General features: G+C 57.1%; 1 protein-coding gene across 7 annotated transcripts in view; it reads right to left on the bottom strand.

Moving 5' to 3' along the window:
* DOT1L (DOT1 like histone lysine methyltransferase) overlaps positions 1-21,025 on the bottom strand; it is a 54,273-nt gene that overhangs the window by 10,457 nt on the left and 22,791 nt on the right. For all 7 annotated transcript variants that reach the window (XM_088792209.1, XM_074337497.2, XM_074337499.2 and 4 more), the window contains 16 exons: positions 14,669-14,724; positions 12,170-12,249; positions 10,100-10,168; positions 9,361-9,467; positions 8,957-8,998; positions 7,867-7,977; positions 7,399-7,633; positions 7,041-7,154; positions 6,340-6,431; positions 5,875-5,976; positions 5,499-5,636; positions 4,765-4,890; positions 2,446-2,930; positions 2,129-2,264; positions 1,406-1,552; positions 145-259 (listed from right to left, as the gene is read on the bottom strand). In XM_088792209.1, coding sequence (XP_088648335.1) covers positions 145-259; positions 1,406-1,552; positions 2,129-2,264; positions 2,446-2,930; positions 4,765-4,890; positions 5,499-5,636; positions 5,875-5,976; positions 6,340-6,431; positions 7,041-7,154; positions 7,399-7,633; positions 7,867-7,977; positions 8,957-8,998; positions 9,361-9,467; positions 10,100-10,168; positions 12,170-12,249; positions 14,669-14,724 — 2,155 coding nt within the window. The remainder of the gene's footprint in view (positions 1-144; positions 260-1,405; positions 1,553-2,128; positions 2,265-2,445; positions 2,931-4,764; positions 4,891-5,498; positions 5,637-5,874; positions 5,977-6,339; positions 6,432-7,040; positions 7,155-7,398; positions 7,634-7,866; positions 7,978-8,956; positions 8,999-9,360; positions 9,468-10,099; positions 10,169-12,169; positions 12,250-14,668; positions 14,725-21,025) is intronic.

Below are 21,025 nucleotides of genomic sequence, written 5' to 3'. Positions count from 1 at the left end.
TGCCGCCAGCAGGGACGACTGCCCTGACTCAGCGCAGACCCAACAGCCAGGAGGAGTCAGGCTCTGAACCCAGCCCAGCATCTCTGGGGGCCTCACTTGCACCTCCGGCCTGGCCCCTGGGGGAAGTCGGAGGATCACTCTCACCTGCGGGGGCCAGGGCGAGGCCTTTGCTCCCAGAACTGTGGGCATTAGCACCCATCTGCTTCTCAAGTGTGGACGATGACTCTCGTGCCTGCGGCACAGGGCTGGGGGTGCTTCTCTGTGGAGAGAGCACACTGTCACCTGAGACGGCCAGCGGCTGAACACTGGGGAGGGGCCACAGGCCACAGAACATGCTGAGGGTATGCGGCAGGGAGAGGGCACGTGTGTGAGAAGCAGTGTGCAGAGCGGGGAGTGACCTGCTCAGGGTGTGGGCATGGGGGACAGCCACCAGAAGGGTCTGATAAGGGGAGGGACAGATGTCTGACTTGGGTCCTAAAGAATGGCTCTAGCTAATGGGCTCAGGCTATGGGTAAAGGGGGCAGGGAGAGCAGTGACGGGCTGCAGTTACGCTCTGACCCAGCAATTCCACTCCTATGTGGAACAAGATGAAAACACTGACCACACAAAACCTGTACACGCATGTCCACATCGGCCAAAAAGTGGGAACTCTCTGACAGATGAAAAGATACACAAGATGTAGCCCATCTACCCACTGGAGTGTCACTCGGTAAAAGGAGGGAGGCGCTAACACTCGCTACAATGTGGACGGACCTTGTACACACGGTGCTCATGAGAGAAGCCAGACACACAGTGTGTGATTCCACTTATGGGAAATGTCCAGAACAGGCACATCCACAGACAGGACGTGGGTTCATGGTTGCAGGGGCTGGGGAGTAGGTGGGGGTGACTGCTAACGGGAATGAGGTTTCCTTTTGGGTGATGGAAGGTTCTGGAGCTAGAGAGGTGGTAAGTGCACAACCCTGTGAATGTACTAAATGCCACTATAATGCACACTTTGGATGGTGAATTGTATGTGAATTACAGCTCAGTAAAGACAAGAAGCTGCACTGTATGAGGTTCTGTGCTCATGAGTCCACACATGTGAGGCAGGAGAAGGCACGTGTAGACTGAAGGAAAGGGTGGGCTTCCAGCTTCTACCGTATCAGGCAGTTTGATCCCTTCTCCACTGGCACACACCCATTTACAAAAAAATATCTGAGATGAAAACAGCAAGATATTATGGTAATTAGATCTGGATTTTGGATGCTGTTTTTCTTGGGTACCATGGTGTGTTCAAAATTCAATAGCATGCAGTTTAACAGAAGGGGACAAAAAGCAGACACCAGCCCCCTCTGCCTGCACGGGCGCTCCGGGCGCAGCAGTACCCTAGAGCCCGGGCCTGGCCCTCGCGGCGCGCACTTACCACCTTCTCGGCACGGCTGGGCAGCACCACGCTGGCCAGGGGGATGCTGACGGGCAGCTTGCTGGGCTGCACGGTGCTGAGCGGGATGCTGACAGGCAGGCTGGTGATGGCTTCCCCACTGCTGGCGTAGGCGCGCTCCTTCAGACCCTGCAGACATAGCAGACTGCCTGTTCCTGCTGACCAGCAAAGCCCAGGCCACGAGCACCACCCAGAGGACACAGCGACCCTCCAGCCACAAATCGTCCCCTCAACCCAGTAACACCCAGCCCTCCACCCCAACCAGCTCCTCCTGACCTTCCAGGGTCTCGCCCATCAACCCAATAGCCACCAATCACCAGGTCCTCAAGCTCTGACCTTCCAATGTTTCTTAAATTTGCAGCCACACACACAGATAGAGCTACCCTCCTCTTTCTGTCCCCATAGGGCAATACCTCCCTAACAGGGCTATGCTATCAAGACACTCTCCTAGTCTCGTCCCCACGCAGTGGTGAGGTGACCGTGGACTAGGACCTGACGGACTCCCGAGCCCTCCACCCCCACCTGGCATTCTCCTGGCTCCACCGGTCCTCACCTGGACTCCCCCTCCTGGGCCCTCACCTGGACCCCTCTCCTAATAGACCCACTCAAGACATCCACTGAGTGTCCCCACAGCCCCGGCTCGGGTGCAGGTGAACACACCCCCAGGCCCCCACCCCACGGGCCCCTCCTGGCAGCTGCACGTACCTTCTCGCTGCCCTTCTCTCCTGTCATCTGTAAGGCCACGGGGGACAAGGGCCGTGGGTCCTGAGGGCTCAGCTTGATGCCATTGGTGAGGCCTGGGCTCTGGTATGGAAGGCCGTTCTCCTTGGTATGCTCGGCTCTGGAATGAGACACACCCCTCGGTCACTCTTGGAGCTCCCTCGGCTTGGACTTTGCATTCAGAGCTGGTGGCCTGGGCCCAGCAACCCCCCGAATTCCTCCCAAACCGATGAGCTCCCACTCCCAAGACCCCACAACGGCCGAAGGGCGCCAGGGGCAGACCAACCAGCCCGCACACTCACCGTGGGTGCAGCTCGCCGGTGGCAGCCTTGCTGCTGGCCGCATGGTCCTGGCTCAGGTGTCGTCTGAGTACCAGCTTGGCGGGTGAGAGCCTGGTGTAGTCAGGCAGGGCCAGGCCCGACAGCCTCTCGAGACGGGGCCGGCTGCTGTGGCCAGGGGTGCAGGGCACAACCTCCTGGTCCAGCGGTGAGGCCAGGTACTGGGGGGTGTTCTGCTTGGACGAGGGCCGGCTCAGCGCACTGCAGAGCTCATAGCTGGCTGCGTGGCCATTCATGGAGAGCTCCGGGCTCATGCTACTAAAGTGGGGCAGTGAGAGCTTGGAGCAGTCCAGCTCCAGGTGCAGCCGGCCGGGTTCCGCCTCCAGCTCACGGCCCAAGCCACCCTTCCCGCGAAGGTGACCAGGCACAGCGTCGTCGGGTGGTACACAGGACTTGAGCTGCAGGAGCTCCTGCTGCCGTTGGCTCTTCTCCAGCTCCACAATGCTGATCTGCGAGACAGAGGGCATCAGGCCCAAGGCCCAGCCCCACCCAGCAGCCCACCGGAAGGGACCGTTCCAGGAAGGGGGGAAAGCACAGTCAGTCACACTGGCTGCAGGGACATGGAGGCCAGGACAGCCGGCTGCCCAAACTCAATCAAGGCGCTCTGGGCAAGACAACATGTGAGGGTCAAGGGCAGTTCTGCAGACGCACATCCGCTGATGCCCCGGAAAGCAAGACAGAGGACACAGTGCTTCCCGGAGTGTAAGACATTGGGAAAAACCCTGGAGGAGTTTCCTTCCAGGGGTCAGGACACGGGGCATTTGTTTTTTTATTTATTATTACTTTTGGATCCCATGTGAATCATTTATCACAACAGATTTTGACATTACAGCGCCACCCCCTTACCCAACAAATACACGCATTACTGAGCAAAACTCCAGACTGCCAGAGAAGGAATGCTCTTTAGGCACAGCAAAACTGAAAACTTCATGTTCTCAGTAAGGGTCCTCAGGAGCAGGGGAGAGGGGTGGGGGATGGGCTCTGCTGCAAGTGGAAATGAGCAGAACCTGAAACTGATTTGTCTGCTTCAACAAGACTTCAGTTGGGCCCCGCAAAGCTAGGAGCCGAGAGGAGAGGGTGAGATGGGCCTGGAGGCTAGAGAGGAAGAAGGTGACAACCGCAGGCTAAAGGAGGGTCTGTGCTACCGGGGAGAGGTGAGCCAGAGTCCATCACCCCCCTGAGAGCCCAGGTGGAGGGAAGTGACTGCTTAGTCCAGTCCCCAGGATGGGTTCAGCCCCTAGGAGTCTGGGATGACTGAGAGGGAATGGGGACCCCAAGATCGAAGAAAGATTGGGGTAGGAGCAGGCTACAGAATGGGATGCTGCTGTGCCCACCGCCATTCCAGCACCAGAGTTGAGGAAAGCAGTGACTCAACAAGGAGCACACAGGTTACCTGTCTCAGCTGCCTGCCCAACCACATTTCTGTTCTTTCAGCTCACGCACTCTGTTTGATTTTTCCCCCATAAGAACATGTACCATTTCTTGATTACATTGAAGGGTTGGAACTCAAATATCCCCCTGTGGAGACTGCTCTTGCAGGCACGTGCATAGTAGGAACAAGGCCTGGCTTTGGTGACAGTCAGCAAACCTCTTTCCATGATGCACACTGCTGCTCGGCAAGCACAAGACATGTATTGTGGGACCTGAAACTGCTCACAGGTCTACTCTGAGGACAAGGACTTTAGGGAAACACCCTTCAGTGGAGTCATCAGTGTAGAGAAATTCGTTGCAGTGTCATTTTATAAGGATAACCCACTTGAAAGAGCCCCAGCGGTCTGCTGGCCAGAAGTGCTCTGCCTGCTGCAGAGCCAGGCTGGGGAGGCGCCATGAGGGCCAGAGCCAGCACACACAGAACAGTCGTGATGGCTGATGCCTGCCTTTATTCTGTTGCTTAGAAGTCCCGGACTTGGGGACTCAGCCACAGCCTCTGTGCTGTGCTTTCCCTACCCCGCACTTTTTTCTAGCTGCTCTTGAGAAACGGGTCACCCCATCAAAAAAGCACAAGCTGTTCCGTGACAGTGTCAGAAACACTTCCTCAGTAGGTGCTCTGGCAACCTTTGAAGTCTGGGATCAAGCGAGATGCCCTGGGGGCGAGTGGGGGGCCCCACCTGCCCTGCTCCTTGCTCCCCTCCAGGGCTAACAGGGGGGCGTCAGTTACTGTGACACTGGGAGCCAATGCCCTGTCCTTGGGAGGAGGGCAGCTTCCACGCTGACAGCTCTGAGCATGTTCCCGACACCATGGCTGAAGCCCAGAGAGGCCGATGCATCTGTCCCGGGCCCTACCTGCAGCTCCAGGCAGCGTCTCTGCTTCTCGGAGATCTGGCTCCTCAGGGCCTGCTTCTCCTTCAGCAGGCTCTCCAGGGACAGTGTAGACCAGTCCAGCTTCAGCTCCTCACACCGAGCCTTTAGCTGTGGGGAAGGGGTAGTTACGGCCATGAGCCTGGGCCAGGCGGGCCCAGCCTTGCAATATGGGTGCTATGGGGATGATGGACTGCCCAGCAGGGGGTCTGCTTCCCGCCCCGACACTGGGCCCCTGAGGAGAGACAGGGAGGGCATCTGGGCAGGTGTTTCCAGGGGCTGGTCCCTCTCTCCCTCTTGCTCTGGAAGGCCAGGCTGTAGAGAAGGGCCAAAGAGAAGACCAGGGTCAACGTAGGAAATGCCTGAGGAGCACGGTGAGGGGTCCCACGGAATGGGGCAGGATAGCCCCCTAGAAGGGAGGCCCCTGCACATCTCGCAATGGGTCCCCATCGCTGAGTGAGGTCACAGGGGTCTGTACCCCGGCCCTAGTGGCTCATGAAGGAGTCCAGTACTGGGAGATTGAGGACCAGGAGAGTCTGAGCCCCCTCCGGGGCTTGTCTAGTGAATCATCAGAGCCTCTGGGATGCCCCACAGGAAGCTAAGGTGCCGCCTGTGGGCCCTGGGCCCCACTCACGCTCACGAGCTCAGAGAGCCACGCAAAGCAGCGGCCCTCGGAAAGCGCAGGAGGCCAGTGGGCCGGGCCGGGACCGCTCACGCACCAACTGGAGGCTCTGGGTGCGCAGCTCCCGGGTGTCCTTGTCCAGCTGCTCTGTCTGCTCCCGCAGCTGCTGGTTGTGAGCCGAGATCTCCTTCTGCGCCTGGATCAGGTCGCTGTAGGTCAGGGCCTTCACTCCCAACTGCGGACACATGACAGAGGCTGCAGCCCTCCAGAGAAAGGAGCAAAGGGGTGACCCCAGGACACAAGTCTGTGCCGGCCCCATGTAGGGAGCAGCCCTCTGACCAGAATCCGGTTCTAAGCCACCGGAAAAAGCACCACAAAGGAAGTGGTTCTTCTGGATCTCAGCCGTCCTGGCTGTGCCCCCAGCTGCCTCCCCCCATCCTGCGCTTGGGTCACCCAGCCTTGGGCAGCTCTACCTCATCCAGTTTCTGCTGGAAAAGCCTCTTGATCTCCTCCTTCTGGGCCTGGCAGTGGCCAAACAGCTGCTGTGCAGCGCCCAGCAAGCGGGCGTTCTTCTCCTGCGGAGACAACGTAGGTGAGCGTGCGGCCGCACTCCACCCTGTCCCCTCTCTCCAACAGGCTCACTGATGAACGCTACCACCTCCCTATGTGCAGCCGTGGCACCCAGATGCGAGGACCAGCTGGTCCCCAGGATGCCATCAGAAGGCGGCACCCGTTCAGGGGCTGAGCACGCCCACACTCCCAGTGCCACCACAGATGGCCTCCACTGCGGGCGGGCCCTCTGAGTGGGGACCAGGGGACATGACAGGGAGCGCAGTCTGTTTGTGGTGGGCTGGGGCCCTCGGTAGCTGGCAGGTGAAGGGCTTGGCCATCTCGCCCCTCTGCATAGCGCTGGGGATGCAGCCACCGGTGGGTCTCACCTTCTCCTGGTCCAGTAGCTGCTGGAGGCTGGCCTTGTACTGAGGGGTCTTCGTGTATGCCAGGAACTGCAGGTACTGAATCTTGAAGGATTCTAGAAGAGCCGGGGACAAGGTCTCAGAGCAGAAGCCTCGAGGTCTTGAGGCTAAAAGGCTGGCGGGCGGGCTTCAATTTCTCTGGGAGCTCCCCCGGCCGTCGTCAGATGCTGTGGAGAACTGCCGGTGACGGTGCCGGCACCCTTGGTCCCGTCACTGCCTTGATGTCCCTCACCACAGCTGTGGCTGGTCCCCCCCTCGCCCGGAGCCCCTCAGCAGGGGGATCCTCCTGCGAGCGGCTCGCAGCTCCTGCCATCACCACCTGCGTTTTCTTTCTCCCCGGGACTGTGGGTTTCCATGACCAGATCTGCCAAATTTCCCAGTAAACACAGGCTATAGATGTGGAACTGGGGAAACCGGTAGCTCCCATGATTCAAAAGGGTTTCCTTCACTCAGTTTTTAAAGAGATGAGAGGTCTCAAGGTCGAGGTCCACAAGGTGAGGGAGGGCTCATCCCCGACGGGCCCAGCCCCCTCACTGGGGCCACAGGAGCCCTGCCTCACTCATCTGATGCAGGCGCACTCCCAATGTGATCACAGATGTCCCCAGACACTGACCAGTGTCCCCTGGGGGCAGACCCCCAGCCCTGCGCCTTCCATCCCGGCTCACCTAGCAGCTTCTGCAGTGCAGGCGGGGTGGGTGCCAGCAGCAGCTGGTCAGGCGGCTGCCGCTGCACGCTGGGAGGTAGCTGATAAAACGGGCTGTGAGGTGACTTGTACGCATCTGGGGAGACAACAGCACCCATGTGTCAACAACTGCCCAGTACTCCCTCCCGGGGAATTACAGACTTTCTACGGGGCTTCTCTGCCTTTTTCAAAGACAAGACTCAACACAGCTCCTGGGGTCCAAGGGCACGGCCAGGTACCGCGTCTTGGTAGTTCTACGAAATCCCTGTGAGCACGTGGTTCCTGCCAGGTGTGCTGGGAAAGCTCCCCCCACCTTCTCTCAGGGGCTGTGGCTGGCTCACCCTGTGGCGAGGCGGCAGCCGTCTGGGACGCAGTCTGGGCACGCAGCAGGTCCAGTGCAGTCGGGCTCTTTTTGGGCTTACGCTCAGGGTTTGCAGTGCTCATCTTCTTGGGGCGCCCGCGCTTCCGGCCGGCTAGCTTCCGCCCCTTCTTGTTCAGCTTCTTTTTCCGGGCTTTGGAGGGGGATGGCTTCTTGATGGCAGTCGTCCCCACTTTCTCTTCCTCAGCACCAGAATCCTAGTGGATGGAATGTCGAAGGATCAAAATCGTTATTAATGAGCCCGAGATACAGGCTCCAGAGTGACTGGACAAGGCACCCTGCACCCCAGGAAAACCCTCTGTCTTGAGGCCGGTGACCAGTGCTGACCAATGTGTGGGCTCTCCAGCACTGCTGCCCTCCAGGGCGAGGGCAGGGCAACTGGACACTGTGCCCATTGGCAGCCATGCGGGCCCAGGGTGTGGGCGCTCACCACAGGGGTGTCCGCGGGTGCAGCTGCCTTGTTCTCAGGCACCTTCGTGGGGGTGGTCGTGTTACTCTTGTTTTCTCGCTGCTGCCGACGCCGAGCTGCCTCTTGTTCCTCCTGGAAAGCAAGTGTTGGACGTGTCCTCAAAGTGCCGGCATTGTCAGGGTCCCCCTCAACCCTGAGGTGGGCTAGCAGGCCCCGCTCCACTCATGTCAACTTCTCTGCCCATTGCATAGGTGAGGAAACTGAGGCAGAGAAGCCCGTGTGCCACCCCTGGCCCTTAGCTGGCCACAAGCCACACGCATGTCTATCATGAGCGAGCAGACACCCCCAAATCTGTCAGTTAGAAACCCGGTGGCCCTCAAAACTGTGACACATTAAAGGAAACAAAATCAAAGACAAAAGGCCCTGGGTGCAGCGATGAAGAAGCCGCCCGCCAGTCCTCTCCTCTGAGGGGTGGGGGCGCACACTGGGGCACATCTGTGCACAGAGCGGTGCCGTCCCAGGGAGGCTGCTGGACAGGCCCCGGGAAGAGGGAGGACGGTGCCGCCGGCTTAGCTTGTCCTCTGTGCTTGGGGTGTGGTGGGGGCCTCTTCCTGCTCGGATGCTGGCCTGAGTCTCCAAAAAGACAGGCATTTGGGCAGATGCCCTGTGAGGCCTGGGGGGTGGTGGGGGTGGTGATGGTGGTGGTGGTGGTGGTGGGTGTAGTGCCAGGACTGGGCATTGTAGGACGCTGAGACCAGCAGCAAAACCACCATGTCAGGGCCTAAACCAGCTCCCCTTGAGCGGGGGGCTGCCCACACCCAGAGAGGACCGCGGGTGCTCCAACTGCCTCGGGCCTCAGTTCTGGACGCGATGGGTCAGTGTACCGTGAGCGGCTCACTCGTCCTACACTTTGCAGAACGCACCAAGTTACCCAAACATTGTTCAAAGGTCGCAACTCACTCAACCTAGTTCCCAAAACACTATTCCCAGGAATTGTGGCTCAGTGGGCGCCGTAATCCCCACCCCTCAAAGCGGTGCTCCCCATCCACAGCTCGGAGCGCCTCAAGCAATACCCCACGATGTTCAGTGAAGGAATAAAGCACACACTTACCCTGAGTTTTGGATTTTTCAGACTAGAAAAATAGTTTTCAAGCTAAAAATGGAAAAGAAAGGAAAACATCTTATTGGAAGTCAACGCCAACCTGCCTGCACATGCCAACAGTAGATGTCCTTGGAGAGTGGCATCAAGCCTGGCAGGGACATGTCTCTGCCCAGAGACCCACCCCAACTGCAGGCCCCGGCTCTTGGGGGTCGTGCAGACCCATAGGGCCATGTCACATGGGGCGAGTCTGGGTGAGGACCGGGCCCAGCTGGCCCAGGGGCTCCCTGGATACCAGACACCTCTGACACTGAGGGAATTGTCATCACATGTCACTCGGGACAACATCCAGCCTACACAAGGACTGGAGCCCACCTGTGCTGTGGGAGGCCTGGGCCTCGCCCGCAGACACTCACTATGGTGCGGTCGATGGTGTGCAGGTAGTAGGACACTGGCTTCCCCGTCCATGACACCGAGCCCTTCAGCGGTGACAGCTCCACCACGCGCATGATGGTGCCGATGTCTGCAAGGACGGACAGGTCAGGCTTCAGGCCCCATCACGTGCAGCCATCCCACCCGCCAGACAGCGAGGCGCCTGATCAGCACACTGGCGGGTCAGGGAGGCGCATGATGAGCACAACGGTCCCACTAACCCAGGTGGGTGTCCAAGGAGAACCGCGGAGAGCTGACGGGGAGGGATGGGAAAGCACTTGGGGAGCACCTAGGAAGAACAAGCTACCCGCACACCCAGCACCCAACAGGTCTGTGCTCGAGGGTGAGTGCCACACAGCGACAGGGCTCTTCCCCAGGGGCCGGAGCTGCAGCCCCGCCTGCTGTATAACGAGCCACTTGCCTCGAAGGCCAACCAGATATGGCTGCAAAGCAGCTTGTAAACCACTCCCTGTAACTCCACAGCCTCCTGTCAAGCTCATGGCTCCCAACCCGGGTGGTTCTGCCACCAAGGGACACGGGGCGATGTCTGGGGACATCTGTGGTTGTCATACAGGGGTGCTCCTGGCATCGAGGGGGCGGGCCCAGGGAGGCTTCTCAGCCCCCCAGAGAGTGACCCGCCTGTGTCAGCAGTGCTGGGCTACACTCTCACGTCAGTGCTAAGAATGACGTATGTTCAGAGTTAACAATGCAGGACTTTCTTACCACTCAAGTTTCTACTGTTTATTCTGAAGTTCAGAGGTGCGAAGGGCTTCGAGGACACAATTCTGCCACCTGAAACACAAAAACTGATCATTGCCATTCGGGGAGAACCACCACACACACACCAATGAAAGGAAAGTGGAGTTAGAGCAGGGGAGGAGAGGCTACAGGTACACTGAGTGGACTGCATGAGGACCGCGGGTCCTGTCCGTTTCCTCCAGGTAAAAGCAAAGTTAAGGCACGCTTAAGCCTGTCCTACTAATCGCTTTCCTGTAGAAATGCACCCAAGGCCCCTGAAAGCCCATGGGCACTGACCCCGCCTATGCCCAACCCCGGATCTGACACTTGCCAGACGGAAGCAGAGCCTGGCTGTCAGGTCAGACCCTGCTGCTCCCGAGTCACTGCACTACCCCCACATCCAGGTGCTAGTTCTAGGGAGGAAAAGGACCCTGGCCTCTGCCACGGTGAGAGCGCGTGCACAGTGCTGCTCACGCTCTGAGCACCACACCGCTCCTCCTGCACTGAAAACATCGACTACACACGTTAACGCCAAACTCTGCAGTATGAGAACAGAAGCCAAACATAAAAGTTAAAGAAAATAATAACATTACATTTCAATAGGAGGCCAGGATAAATCCATTTGAGGCACACACACACACACACACACACACACACACGCACACACGCACATGCAGGCACGCACGCACGCACTTACACACCCCATGACAGCCCAGCACACAGCCTGCTTCTGCGCGCCATCCCCACTAGGAAGGATGGGTCCCAGGGCTGGCAGGAGCATGGTCAGGCAGTGACCTTGTGCCAGGAATGAGTGGGCGCTGGAACCACGGTGGCACCTAAAAGTGTGGGGCACGATGAGATACAACCAGGGGTCCACAGACCGCTCTCATCTGGGACCTACCACCCTGCAACACCTATAGGACAACGATGCATTAGGGGACTTCTGAGGGCACGACACTGCAGGACAGCTGATGGCTGGTGATGGGAAGGCTTGGCAGGGAGTCCCGACCCTGAGCTGGCCCACATGTGACAACCAGGCACCCAAGCCCTTGGGAAACAGGGCTGTGTAGGGCAAGGTCGAGGTCACCATGAAGGGTGAGTCCAGAATGAGTGACATCCCACAGGACAACGAGCCGGGATGCCCCACGGGTGTCGTCCAAAAAGATGGAGGGGCCATTCTCGAATAAAATTCCATAGTGGCCCGAAGGCCATGGGTGACTGTTGGCTGCAGAATCAGGATAAACAGCCAAAAGAGTGCCTCAGGATGCCCTGGAAATCCACTGCAGGGTGCAGTGAACAATAGCCACTCGCTCTTACAAATAATTAGGAACAACCATGCACACACGTACACGCACATGCTCACCTGTACAGACACAGGCACACACACACTCGCGTGCATGCACACACACATAAAGCCAGTGGTGCTGAAGGCAGAGAAAAGCTACCTGAGTCTGTGACATTCCCCACCCACACACAGGTTTGGACTGGGCTGCTGCCTGCACTGGACCTGGGACCGAGGGAAGGGCAGCAGAGGGAAGCAGCAGGGCGCTCTGGCCAGGTGGGCGTGGTTCCAAACAAAAGATGCCCAGAAAATGTGGGAGAGCCGGGCCTAAATGCCAGATTAGGGTTGCCAGATAAGCAGGGATGCCGGTCAAGTCTGAATTTCAGATACACGTGATAATCATTTAGTATAAGCTGGGGCATCCTTGTACTAAGAAGCTATTCGTTGTCTGCAGGAAATTCAAATTTAACCGGACAGCCTCTATCTTCCTTATTAATCTGGACACCCACCCCAAATCCCTCAGGCTGGCTGAGCAGTAAGGGTCTACTGCACACACTGAGCTGGGAGGCACCTGGCTCGGCCACCCAGGTGACAATGACAACCACAGCCAAGGATCCCTGCTGCCTGAGGTCTTTCAACTGGGCCTGCAATGGATGGGTATGGAAACTGAGAAGAATTCCAACACCTGGGATCAGTGCCACACCTAGCCAGACCGACTAGGTGGCGAGCACGAGGCAGCCCCGGCAGGACGGGGTTAAAGGGGAACACGTTACCTTCCTTCATGTTTGCAAATCGCTCCTTCAGCTGGTGATCCACCTCAGGACCAAAGGCAAAGTTATTCACAAATATAACACTGCAAAATAATATTCCAGTTGAGTAAAACGAAGGTTCCATTTTCACACATGCACAGAGCACCTGTGCATACGACGCCTACCGCCTCCACCGCCAGTTCCATTGTAGGGCCAGTCCCTAGGACGGCTCCAATTTGTTGCTAACATACAACAACTTGGAAATTTCCAGTGACCACCAGACTGCTGGCTTCTCTAGAAAAGCCAAGATGGATGTGCGCAGGCCCAGGCAGCTACCACCTGCCCCTCGGACATTTCTGGGCTAGAATAAGGGCAGCACAACTGTCACCTGGGACAGCGGAGTGAGGATAACCAAACATCCAGGCAGGAAAGCAGCTGACCGAGTCAAGCTGTGTCTGCACGTGCTGCCACTGCCCCCCCGCACCACCACCCCTGCCCGAGGGCCCATGTGACCAAAAGCAAAGCTCTTCGGAGGGACAGAGTGGCTCAATGACCGAGGGAACCTCAGTCTGCAGACCCCAGCTAGGGCAGTGGGTGAGGCTGCTGCCCCCGCTGGGGAATGGGGAAGTGCCCCCCACCCACTCCCTCACCACTGGATCCGGCCCAGCCCTCTTGGAGGACTCTGAACGGCTAAACTCTGGAAGCAACATGCAGCTGGTTCAGGTGAGACAGACAGTCCCACACTGAGTCACATGGCTCTCCTTTCCTCTCCCCTCTGTAAGTGCCTCCAGATTAAAACCGGGCCACGGATGGCAGAAGTGAGGACAGGGGTCACTTCCTCTTTTGAATGTGACAGAAAACAGAGTGAGATGCCACCCTCACACTGCTTAAGTCTTGATGGCTTTAAAATCAAGACGGCTGAACTGTTCACAACCAGCAGGGCACTTGACAGTGAGCGCGGAGCCGCGGGAAGAGTGCGGGGGTGTGAAGATCAGCGCCTCTCTATGCGCCATCCCTGAGGGGAGCAGACAGCTGAAGCGGGACGGCGGCCACCGGGTACAGATGGACAGTGCCAGACAAGGGACCGAGCTTGGGGAGGCTGCACGCCAGAGTCTCAAGGTGACACAGGCAGCGCGCAGGCGGAGCCAGAAAGGCCTCCAGGGACTCCTGCCCTCTCACACTCGGACACAGGAAACCAGGAAACTGAGGCGGTAAGGAGCTGGTGGGAGGGGACAACCCTGACAGGAAGCAGAGCACCTGGGGGGATGTCCAGGGGCCCAGCCTCTGGGCCTCACCACGTCTTCCCATCACCCAGGTCTGGCCAAGGAAGAAGAGCCTGAACCCCAGTGCTGAAGGGGCCCCACAGGGCTGCCCCAGGCCAGGCACACAACGGGCAGATGAGGCCAGGCTGCAGTGCAATCTCAGGGCTTTCACATCCCAGAGACGCGTGGAAGACACGACTCTGCGGCCTGGATATTTCTGGTCCGTACTCGATCGGTGAGCGTGGGGTCCTCCCCAGGGGGGAGGAGCCTGGCTCAGTCTCCCACAGCAGCAGCAGAGCCCCAGACCCTGTTTGATGGGGACACCCATGGGGTTAGCAGGCCTCTCTCAAGAGGGGAGGACCTGGCCAGTGGAGACAGTGGGCTCACAGGAGAGCAATGAAGGGGGATACTTGTGTGAAAAGAGCAATGCCTAGCTCCTATTTGCCCGGAGAATCGAACGGTGGGGGACATGGGGCGACATGCAGTTAACGCACCCAGAAGGACGGGGGAGACAAGAAAGCAGCTCAGGTTGCAACCTGAGCCACTGCAGCAAGGCTGGCCAGCTGCCCTCAGGAGCACTCCCGTGTGCAACGCAGCCTCTCTGGCTGATACACACAAGACCCTCATGCTCCGACCTTGCCTTCTGCCGGCCCAGCGAGGCCCCTCAAAGCTGCAGCAGAGCGCAGCGATCGGCCCAAGGCCAGAGGAAGGACAAAGAGAAGACGACAAAACACAGGACAGCGGAGGGCTGCAGACACAGCTTCAGGAACTAGTGGACATCGAGGTCCCATGTGACGCCCTCGGGGTGGGGGGCCTGTAGGAGCCAGGAGGGCTCTGGGACGGCTTCTTGTCCAAGGAAACGTAGGACACGTGGGGGTTTCTGGCCAGAACAGGCTGCTGATGGTCACCACGGGGAATGCAGAAATAGCCAACCCCCAACCAAGCCACAGAGGAGGCACCAGGCACTGTGTCTGCATGCAGACACAGCGTGACCAGACCACAGGGCCGCCTGCTCCCCTAGGCCACGAAAAGCAGGAAAGCGCCCTTCCTGACAGGCCACAAAGGCTGGCCACACTGACCCTGGGTCCGGTCACTGACAACCTGCCCTGCTGAGTCCTGAGAGTGACCCTCGGCGGGAGGCGACGCAGGGAGGCCAAGCTGAGAAAGGGAAGGGAAGCCCTGGCTGCCTCCGCCATCCAGCTGTGCCACGAGAAAGGCTGCCTGCCCCGCCAGGCCCCAGTGCTGTCTGCGGGCCCCGTACCTTGTGTTGGCGATCCGCTCTCTCCACTCTTCCGAGAGGAAATCGCCTCTTTCCAGCTGAAAGGAAGAAAACAGGGACAAGCACTTGTCACGGGTCTTGCTCGGCCCTGTGCCCCCCAACCCGGCGAGGAACAGATGAAATGAGCACAAAGTCGCTAAAGTGGGCAGGACTTCAGGTGAAACTGAGGCACGGCTGCCGGCGGCTCCATGGGGTGGAGCAGACAGAGATATGCTAAGACCCACCTCCGTGCAGGTCACACGCCACCGGCGTGGGCACGGGGCCTAGCAGCACCCTGGTGCATGGAGCCACGAGGACACTAGACAATGTGGTAGAGAGTCACAGTGCCATGTCCACGTGGGGCCAGCAGAGGGCGCCCCACAAACAAGGGCAGTCCCCACCGCAGGCTATTGTGGACAGAGGTGGCTGGCAAGGGCCACAACAGACACCTGCATTGTGACTGTGACTAACAGTGAGAGACGCCTGCATGCCAAGTGACCAGTGCACTGTGACCAGTGCGCACAAAGGTGAGGCTCCTTTCTGTGACATGGGGTCACCCTTGGACTGTGGCTCTAAGCAGCTTTACCTGAGAACAGGGCCATCTGCACCTTCAGTGCCTGCTCTCCCCGCTATTATTATTGGCAGACTGATGTCCTTCTGCCTCAAGGGCAGAGTCTGATCCAGAGCACACAGTTTTTACTAACCTAAGTGTCCAGAGCTGTAACATTCAGCAAACCAAGAAATCTGGTTTTGTAATCCTTCAAAAAGGCCATCAGCACCACTCCTCAGTGTCTGCCCAAGAGAACTGCAAACGTCTGTCCACACAGAAACCTATACACGTACATCCACAGCAGCAGGATTCTCAACAGCCTGAAGGGAGGAACAGCCAAGTGTCCATCTGCAGATGATGGACAAGAGCAAGAGGTGGTCCTACTACTTGGCCGTGAAAAGGAGGGAGGCGCTGATGGACCAGCGTGGATGGACCTTGAACACACGGTGCTCATGACAGAAGCCGGACACACAAGGCCACAGTGTGTGATTCCACCTACAGGAAATGTCCAGAACAGGCACATCCACAGGCACAGAACGTGGGTTAGTGGTTGTCGGGGCTGGGGAGGGGGGTAGGGGTAACTGTTCATGGACCTCATGCACACCACCACAGGAGCCCGAAGGGCACTGCACCTCTCTCAGGATGGGAGAAGGAAGACCCCGAGCAGAGAAGGGCCCTGTGGGTGCTGCCACTGCAATGCAGTAAGGCCCTGTGCCTGGGGGGACAGAGAAGCAGCTGCAAAGCCTATGTCCTCCAGTGTTCACAGGGAAACCACTGAGGGAATCCCGTGACGTGATGTGACGTGACATGATGTGACAACACAGGACATGGGGGGGTGGGGAGGCACCCACTCTAAACTGCTAACATCCTGGTCGTCCCCTGCCTCTCCCCCACCTGAGGAACCTTCTGAATCTGCCTTCATGCCCCATGGACATGCAGGCCAGGCCTGGGGAGTGACTTGAATCCAAAGTGCTCACCGGTGCTGTGCAAGACAAAGCTTAACGTCTAGCCTCAGAAAGGCTGGCTTGTAGGGGTGGCCCTCAGCGGTGTCTGGAACTGGAGGCTGGGGGCTCCCACCACCCTCGCTGACAGCGGGGCTCCCTGGCCCTAAACAGTCTGTACAAACACATTGTTCCCGCTGACCACCCACCCTCCTCCTGGAGTCTGGGATCTCGCATGTGCCAGGCCCCCGGTGAGAACCGTGGGCGCTGCCTGGGTCCCTGGGAGCCCCCTGCGGACCTCACCTCATATACACTGTCACATCTCATTTTCGGGGAATTAAGTGCATCCTGGTGACCCCACCAGGAAAGGACGTGAAGTTTGCGCCTGGTCTCCTCTGGGCCCCGCCCCACCTGCCTTCTCCCTCAGCTCATCTTGCTCTTTCCTGATTCTGCACAAACCCCGGCCACGAGAAGGACCACTGCTGAGTCCTGGGGTCCTCCCTGCAAATCCTGGAGTGGTTTTAGGGACCCCAACGGATGGTGACTTCATATTCGAGGCTTAAGAAAATAAAGCCCCAGTCCTGGCCTCTGCCTGCCCAGCCTCACCACAGTTCTGCTCGTGGGTCCCGACCGTCCGAGGAGAGAGACGAGCTGAGTCGGCGCTGTTGCTGGAGCCAGTGCACCTGAGTTAACAGTGGCCATGAAGATATGCACGGCCTTCCTGTCCCCCGAGGACTAGCCCCAATGTCGCTGAGACTCCTATTTCTCCCATGTGTGGAGAAATGCCTGAGGGGAACGAAATGGGAAGACCCCCAGCACGCACTGTCCTTTCCTCAGGAGACCACTGATTTGCTTGTGTCCCAAGCCAGCAGGCAGCAACAGGGTCTGACTCAGGCAGGGTGGGCACACCCAGCTGGCTCTGCCTGGCCAGACATCCTCTTGGGAGTAGGCACCCACATCTGCACAGAATACATGTGCTCTCAACATCCAAGACACATAGCATGGCCTGCGTGACACATCCACTCCAACCGGGAGACTGGGGCAGACCCCACCCAAAGCTTGGAGGGCAAGAACCTCTGACAGGAGGCCCTGGGCTCGTCGTTCTGCCAACCTGCCCAGGACCCACCACAGACCCACATAGATGCCGCTCAGCTGAACTGCCTGACTCCCAGAGACTCAGCCCATAGCAGGACCAGTAAAGGTGTACCGAGGCTTCTGGAATGCATGCAGTTCCATAACTTTCCCGAGGAAGAAGCAGCCACCATTCCAGTGCCCGGCAGCTCTGACGGCCACGTGGGCCCTGCACCTTTGTGGTCTGTCGGCAGCACTGGGCCATCCTAACATGGACCAGCTGCGGGAGCAGCTCTCACCCAGGGAGAGGCCCCAAGATGCTTCCTAAAGAGGATCTGCCCGAGGGGCCATAGGCAGGTCCGCAGCGGCTCAGCACCTTCCCCACGTGGCACTTCCATGAGGCCACGGCCACCCAAGGTGGCACATTCTGGACACCTGAAACCTGCTGTACGCCAGTCCCATCATCAGGACCCAAGAGATCCACCGTGAGCAGACGGCTGCAGTGCTGTGGGGGCCCTGAGGGGGCCCAGACGTCAGCCGGGGCAGGGAGCTGGAGGGAACGTCTCCCAGGTGGACAGATAAGCAGGTATTAGCCAGATGGAAGGAGGGGACAGGGCTCCGATGGGAGGAGGGCTGTGGGTGGGCAGGAAGGGTCTGGCCACCTGGGAACCACTGGGGTAAGCAGCGGGCTAAGCCTGGCTGGGCAGCGCCTCTGCCAGAGGGAGAGGACAGGATCACAGGGGATCCTTGGCCTCCAGAAGCAGGCTCTGGTGCCTAGAAAAGCATACTGGGCTATTTTTAGGTTCCTGTTGGCTTTGCTTCCTCTCCAGTTCTTAAGTAACAGGAGGCAGGACTCTGCCTGCCAACCAGGCACCTCGTCAAAGCCACAGCAAGCTGCTGGGAGGCCTCTTAAGACCCAGGACACAAGTTCCCGCCAAATCTGGGCATTCAGTGATCAGGCAGACTCTCACCACACCCTCCTGGAGCAGGGGTGCATCCAATAGGAAAAGCTCTAGAAACGGGCCCGAGGATGCCAGAGACACAGACGACTCTCCTCCCGTGGCCAGCTTGTCCCAGACGCCTGCCACGGCTGTGACCCAGTGTTCTTTAGCCAAATTCTGTTCCCCACCACTTCACAAGGGCCATGCAGGGCTAATGAGTACCATAAACCCCACGAGACCTAGAAAACGAGATGATTCCCAAGCAGGGAGACCCTGCTGTGCGCCCACCAAAGCAGCACGACATTCAGACATGTCACTGACCCCCAAATACCCAGCAGGCCAGACACTGCCACCGGAGGGTAACTCCCAGAGAAGAAAGGAGGAGAAATGACGCACCTAGGGCGGGGGCCTGCAGCCTCCTCCAAACCGCACTGCGAATGGGGCACTAGAGACTGCACAGGGGTCGCTGGGGCTACGTGGGGCAACAGGCCAATGAAAACTCTGATGCTGGTGCTGAGAGCTGGTAGGCTCGCTCACCAAGAGGAAGTTTTCTCTGAATTTAAAATCCTGTGTTTTAGGAACTCATGAAGTCTTAGAAAAGTAGTTAGCCATCTGGGAACTCTCAGTCAGTGCACATGGCGACCAGGTGGGAATGGAAACTAGCTGGTCTTACTGCCGGCCAGCCCACAGTACAAATGCCAGAGAACTTTAGATGTGGAAGGAACAGGAGAGGTCAAGGCTATGACTTCTCACTGAGCAAAGAGAATTCCGGAAGAAATTCTATCAAGAGAAAGGGAAAGGTCTTTGACAAAGGAGCAAATGATCTTTGACAAAGGAGCAAAGAAGAAAGATGATGTGAGGAGGATACACAGGGAGAAGATGACCATCCACGGGCTGAGGAGAGAGGCCTGGAATAGACCCTTCCCTCACAGCCTTCAGAAGGAACTGACACTGCTAACGATCCTAGACTCCTAGCCTCAATTACCACGAGACAATAAAATTCTGTTGTCTAAGCAACCCAGTCTGTGGTACCTTGTTATGGCAGCCCTAGAAAAAATGAACACAGGGGACAACAGGTGATTCTGAGATGCATCTCCCAGCCGTCCGCTCAGGACCTGCCTTGTCAGCAGCGTGGAGAACCTGGAGGCTCCCAGCTCCTCTCCAGTCTCTCCTTGGGAAGACCGACTGGAAATCCACAACTTGCAGGGCTTGGGAGACAGTCTCTGCATCTGTTGGTCTGATCTGTGTCCTTTCCTGAGTCCAGAGCAGTTGTGGCCCAGGTGATCTGAGGTACATTTTTTTCCTTGTACTTTGCTTCTCTTATCTCTCAGCCTGGTGTTTCTGCTCACAGATAGCCCCTGGTCTTCCTCTCCTTGGAATGGCCTGGGTTTGATCTCCTTTGAGCTTCTGTGTTCCTTCAGTGCACAGTGATAATGGGAAGAACGTGAAAGCCCCTTGGGTGGAAGAATCCTACTTGCAGGATCCATTGAAGATGACCCCTCTGTCTGTAAGAGACTGGGATGCTTTCTGGGAATCGTACCAACCATCCTCTGAGCAACACGAACACACAATTACTGCTTAAATGTTTGCCCTACCTGCATGAGGGTTTTACTTGGACATCTAGACAGGCTGCTTTCTCCCTGTGAAACTGCTAGCTGACCTGGTCAGTGATTGACATAGAGTCCCGGGCTTGACTTGCAGTGGCCATGGGGGCTCTGGTTTAGAGAGGGACCCAGGTTTAGGGGGCAAACCTATCCGACTGAAGCCTCTATAGTTTTTAACTCTTTGGGGTTCTTGTACTATTTGCTGATTAGTGCCTGTGATCCCTGGGATTCTTCAGCAAGAGAGCAGGATGGTTTAGCAAAGAGCACCACCACTTCCAGAAAACCAATTCACAATGCACTATATATGCTATGTAAGACTACAAATACATAACACGAATACACACACAAAAAACACACAAAAAAAAAACAGAAAGAGAAAGGGAAGGGGAGTTGGGCCCATGCCCTGGGCATGAAAGTCCTGCTCCAGGAAAGCAGGACAAAAGCAGAGCAAGCACTTCTGAGCTCACTAGACGAGGCCAGCATCACCTGGTACTAAAACCAAAGACGGTACAAGAAAGGGAAACTACAGACCAGGACCCCTAGTAGACACAGATGCAAAAATCCTCAACAAAATGGGAACAAACCGAAAACCTAACAACGTGTGAGAAGAACACACGCCACGAGCCAGTGGGATTTAACCCAGGCGTGGATGGCTGGCTCAACATCCACACTCCATCACAGCAACAAGCCAGAGAGGAAAAACCATGTGATGGCATCGACAGACGCAGAAAAGGTGTTTAACAGACTCCAACACCCATTTATGATAATGTTTCTCAGCAAAATAAGACTTGAGAAAGAACATCTACAAAATTCCTACAGCTAGTAACATACTCCATGGCAAGAAACTCGAAGCTTTCCCTCGAAGATCAGGAACCAGGCAGATGTGCCCTCTCACCAATGACTTTTCAACACCATACTGCAAATCCTAGCTAATGCAATAAGGCAAGAAAAGTAAATAAAAGGTGTACAGATCAGAAAGAAAATGATAAAACTGTTTTTGTTTGCAGATGACATGGTCCTCTACGTAGAAAATCTGAGAAAGTCAACACAAAAAACAAACTAATACACAATTACAGTGAGGTTACAGAATAAAGGTGTTACTGTAGGTTAACATACATTCTGCAAAGGTCAAGTCCTATAAACCAGCAATGAACAAACAGAATTTGAAATTCAAAAGATAATACCATTTGTATCAGCATCAAAACAAAAAAAATACTTAGGTATAAACCTAACAAAATACGTACAAGACCTAT

The sequence above is a fragment of the Rhinolophus sinicus genome, chromosome 15, assembly GCF_057876585.1.
Source record: "Rhinolophus sinicus isolate RSI-liver-muscle chromosome 15, RSI-T2T, whole genome shotgun sequence".
NCBI classification, from domain to species: Eukaryota; Metazoa; Chordata; class Mammalia; order Chiroptera; family Rhinolophidae; genus Rhinolophus; species Rhinolophus sinicus.
The sequence above is the reverse complement of the archived record's forward strand: the minus strand, read 5'-3'. Positions and strand labels throughout refer to the sequence as shown.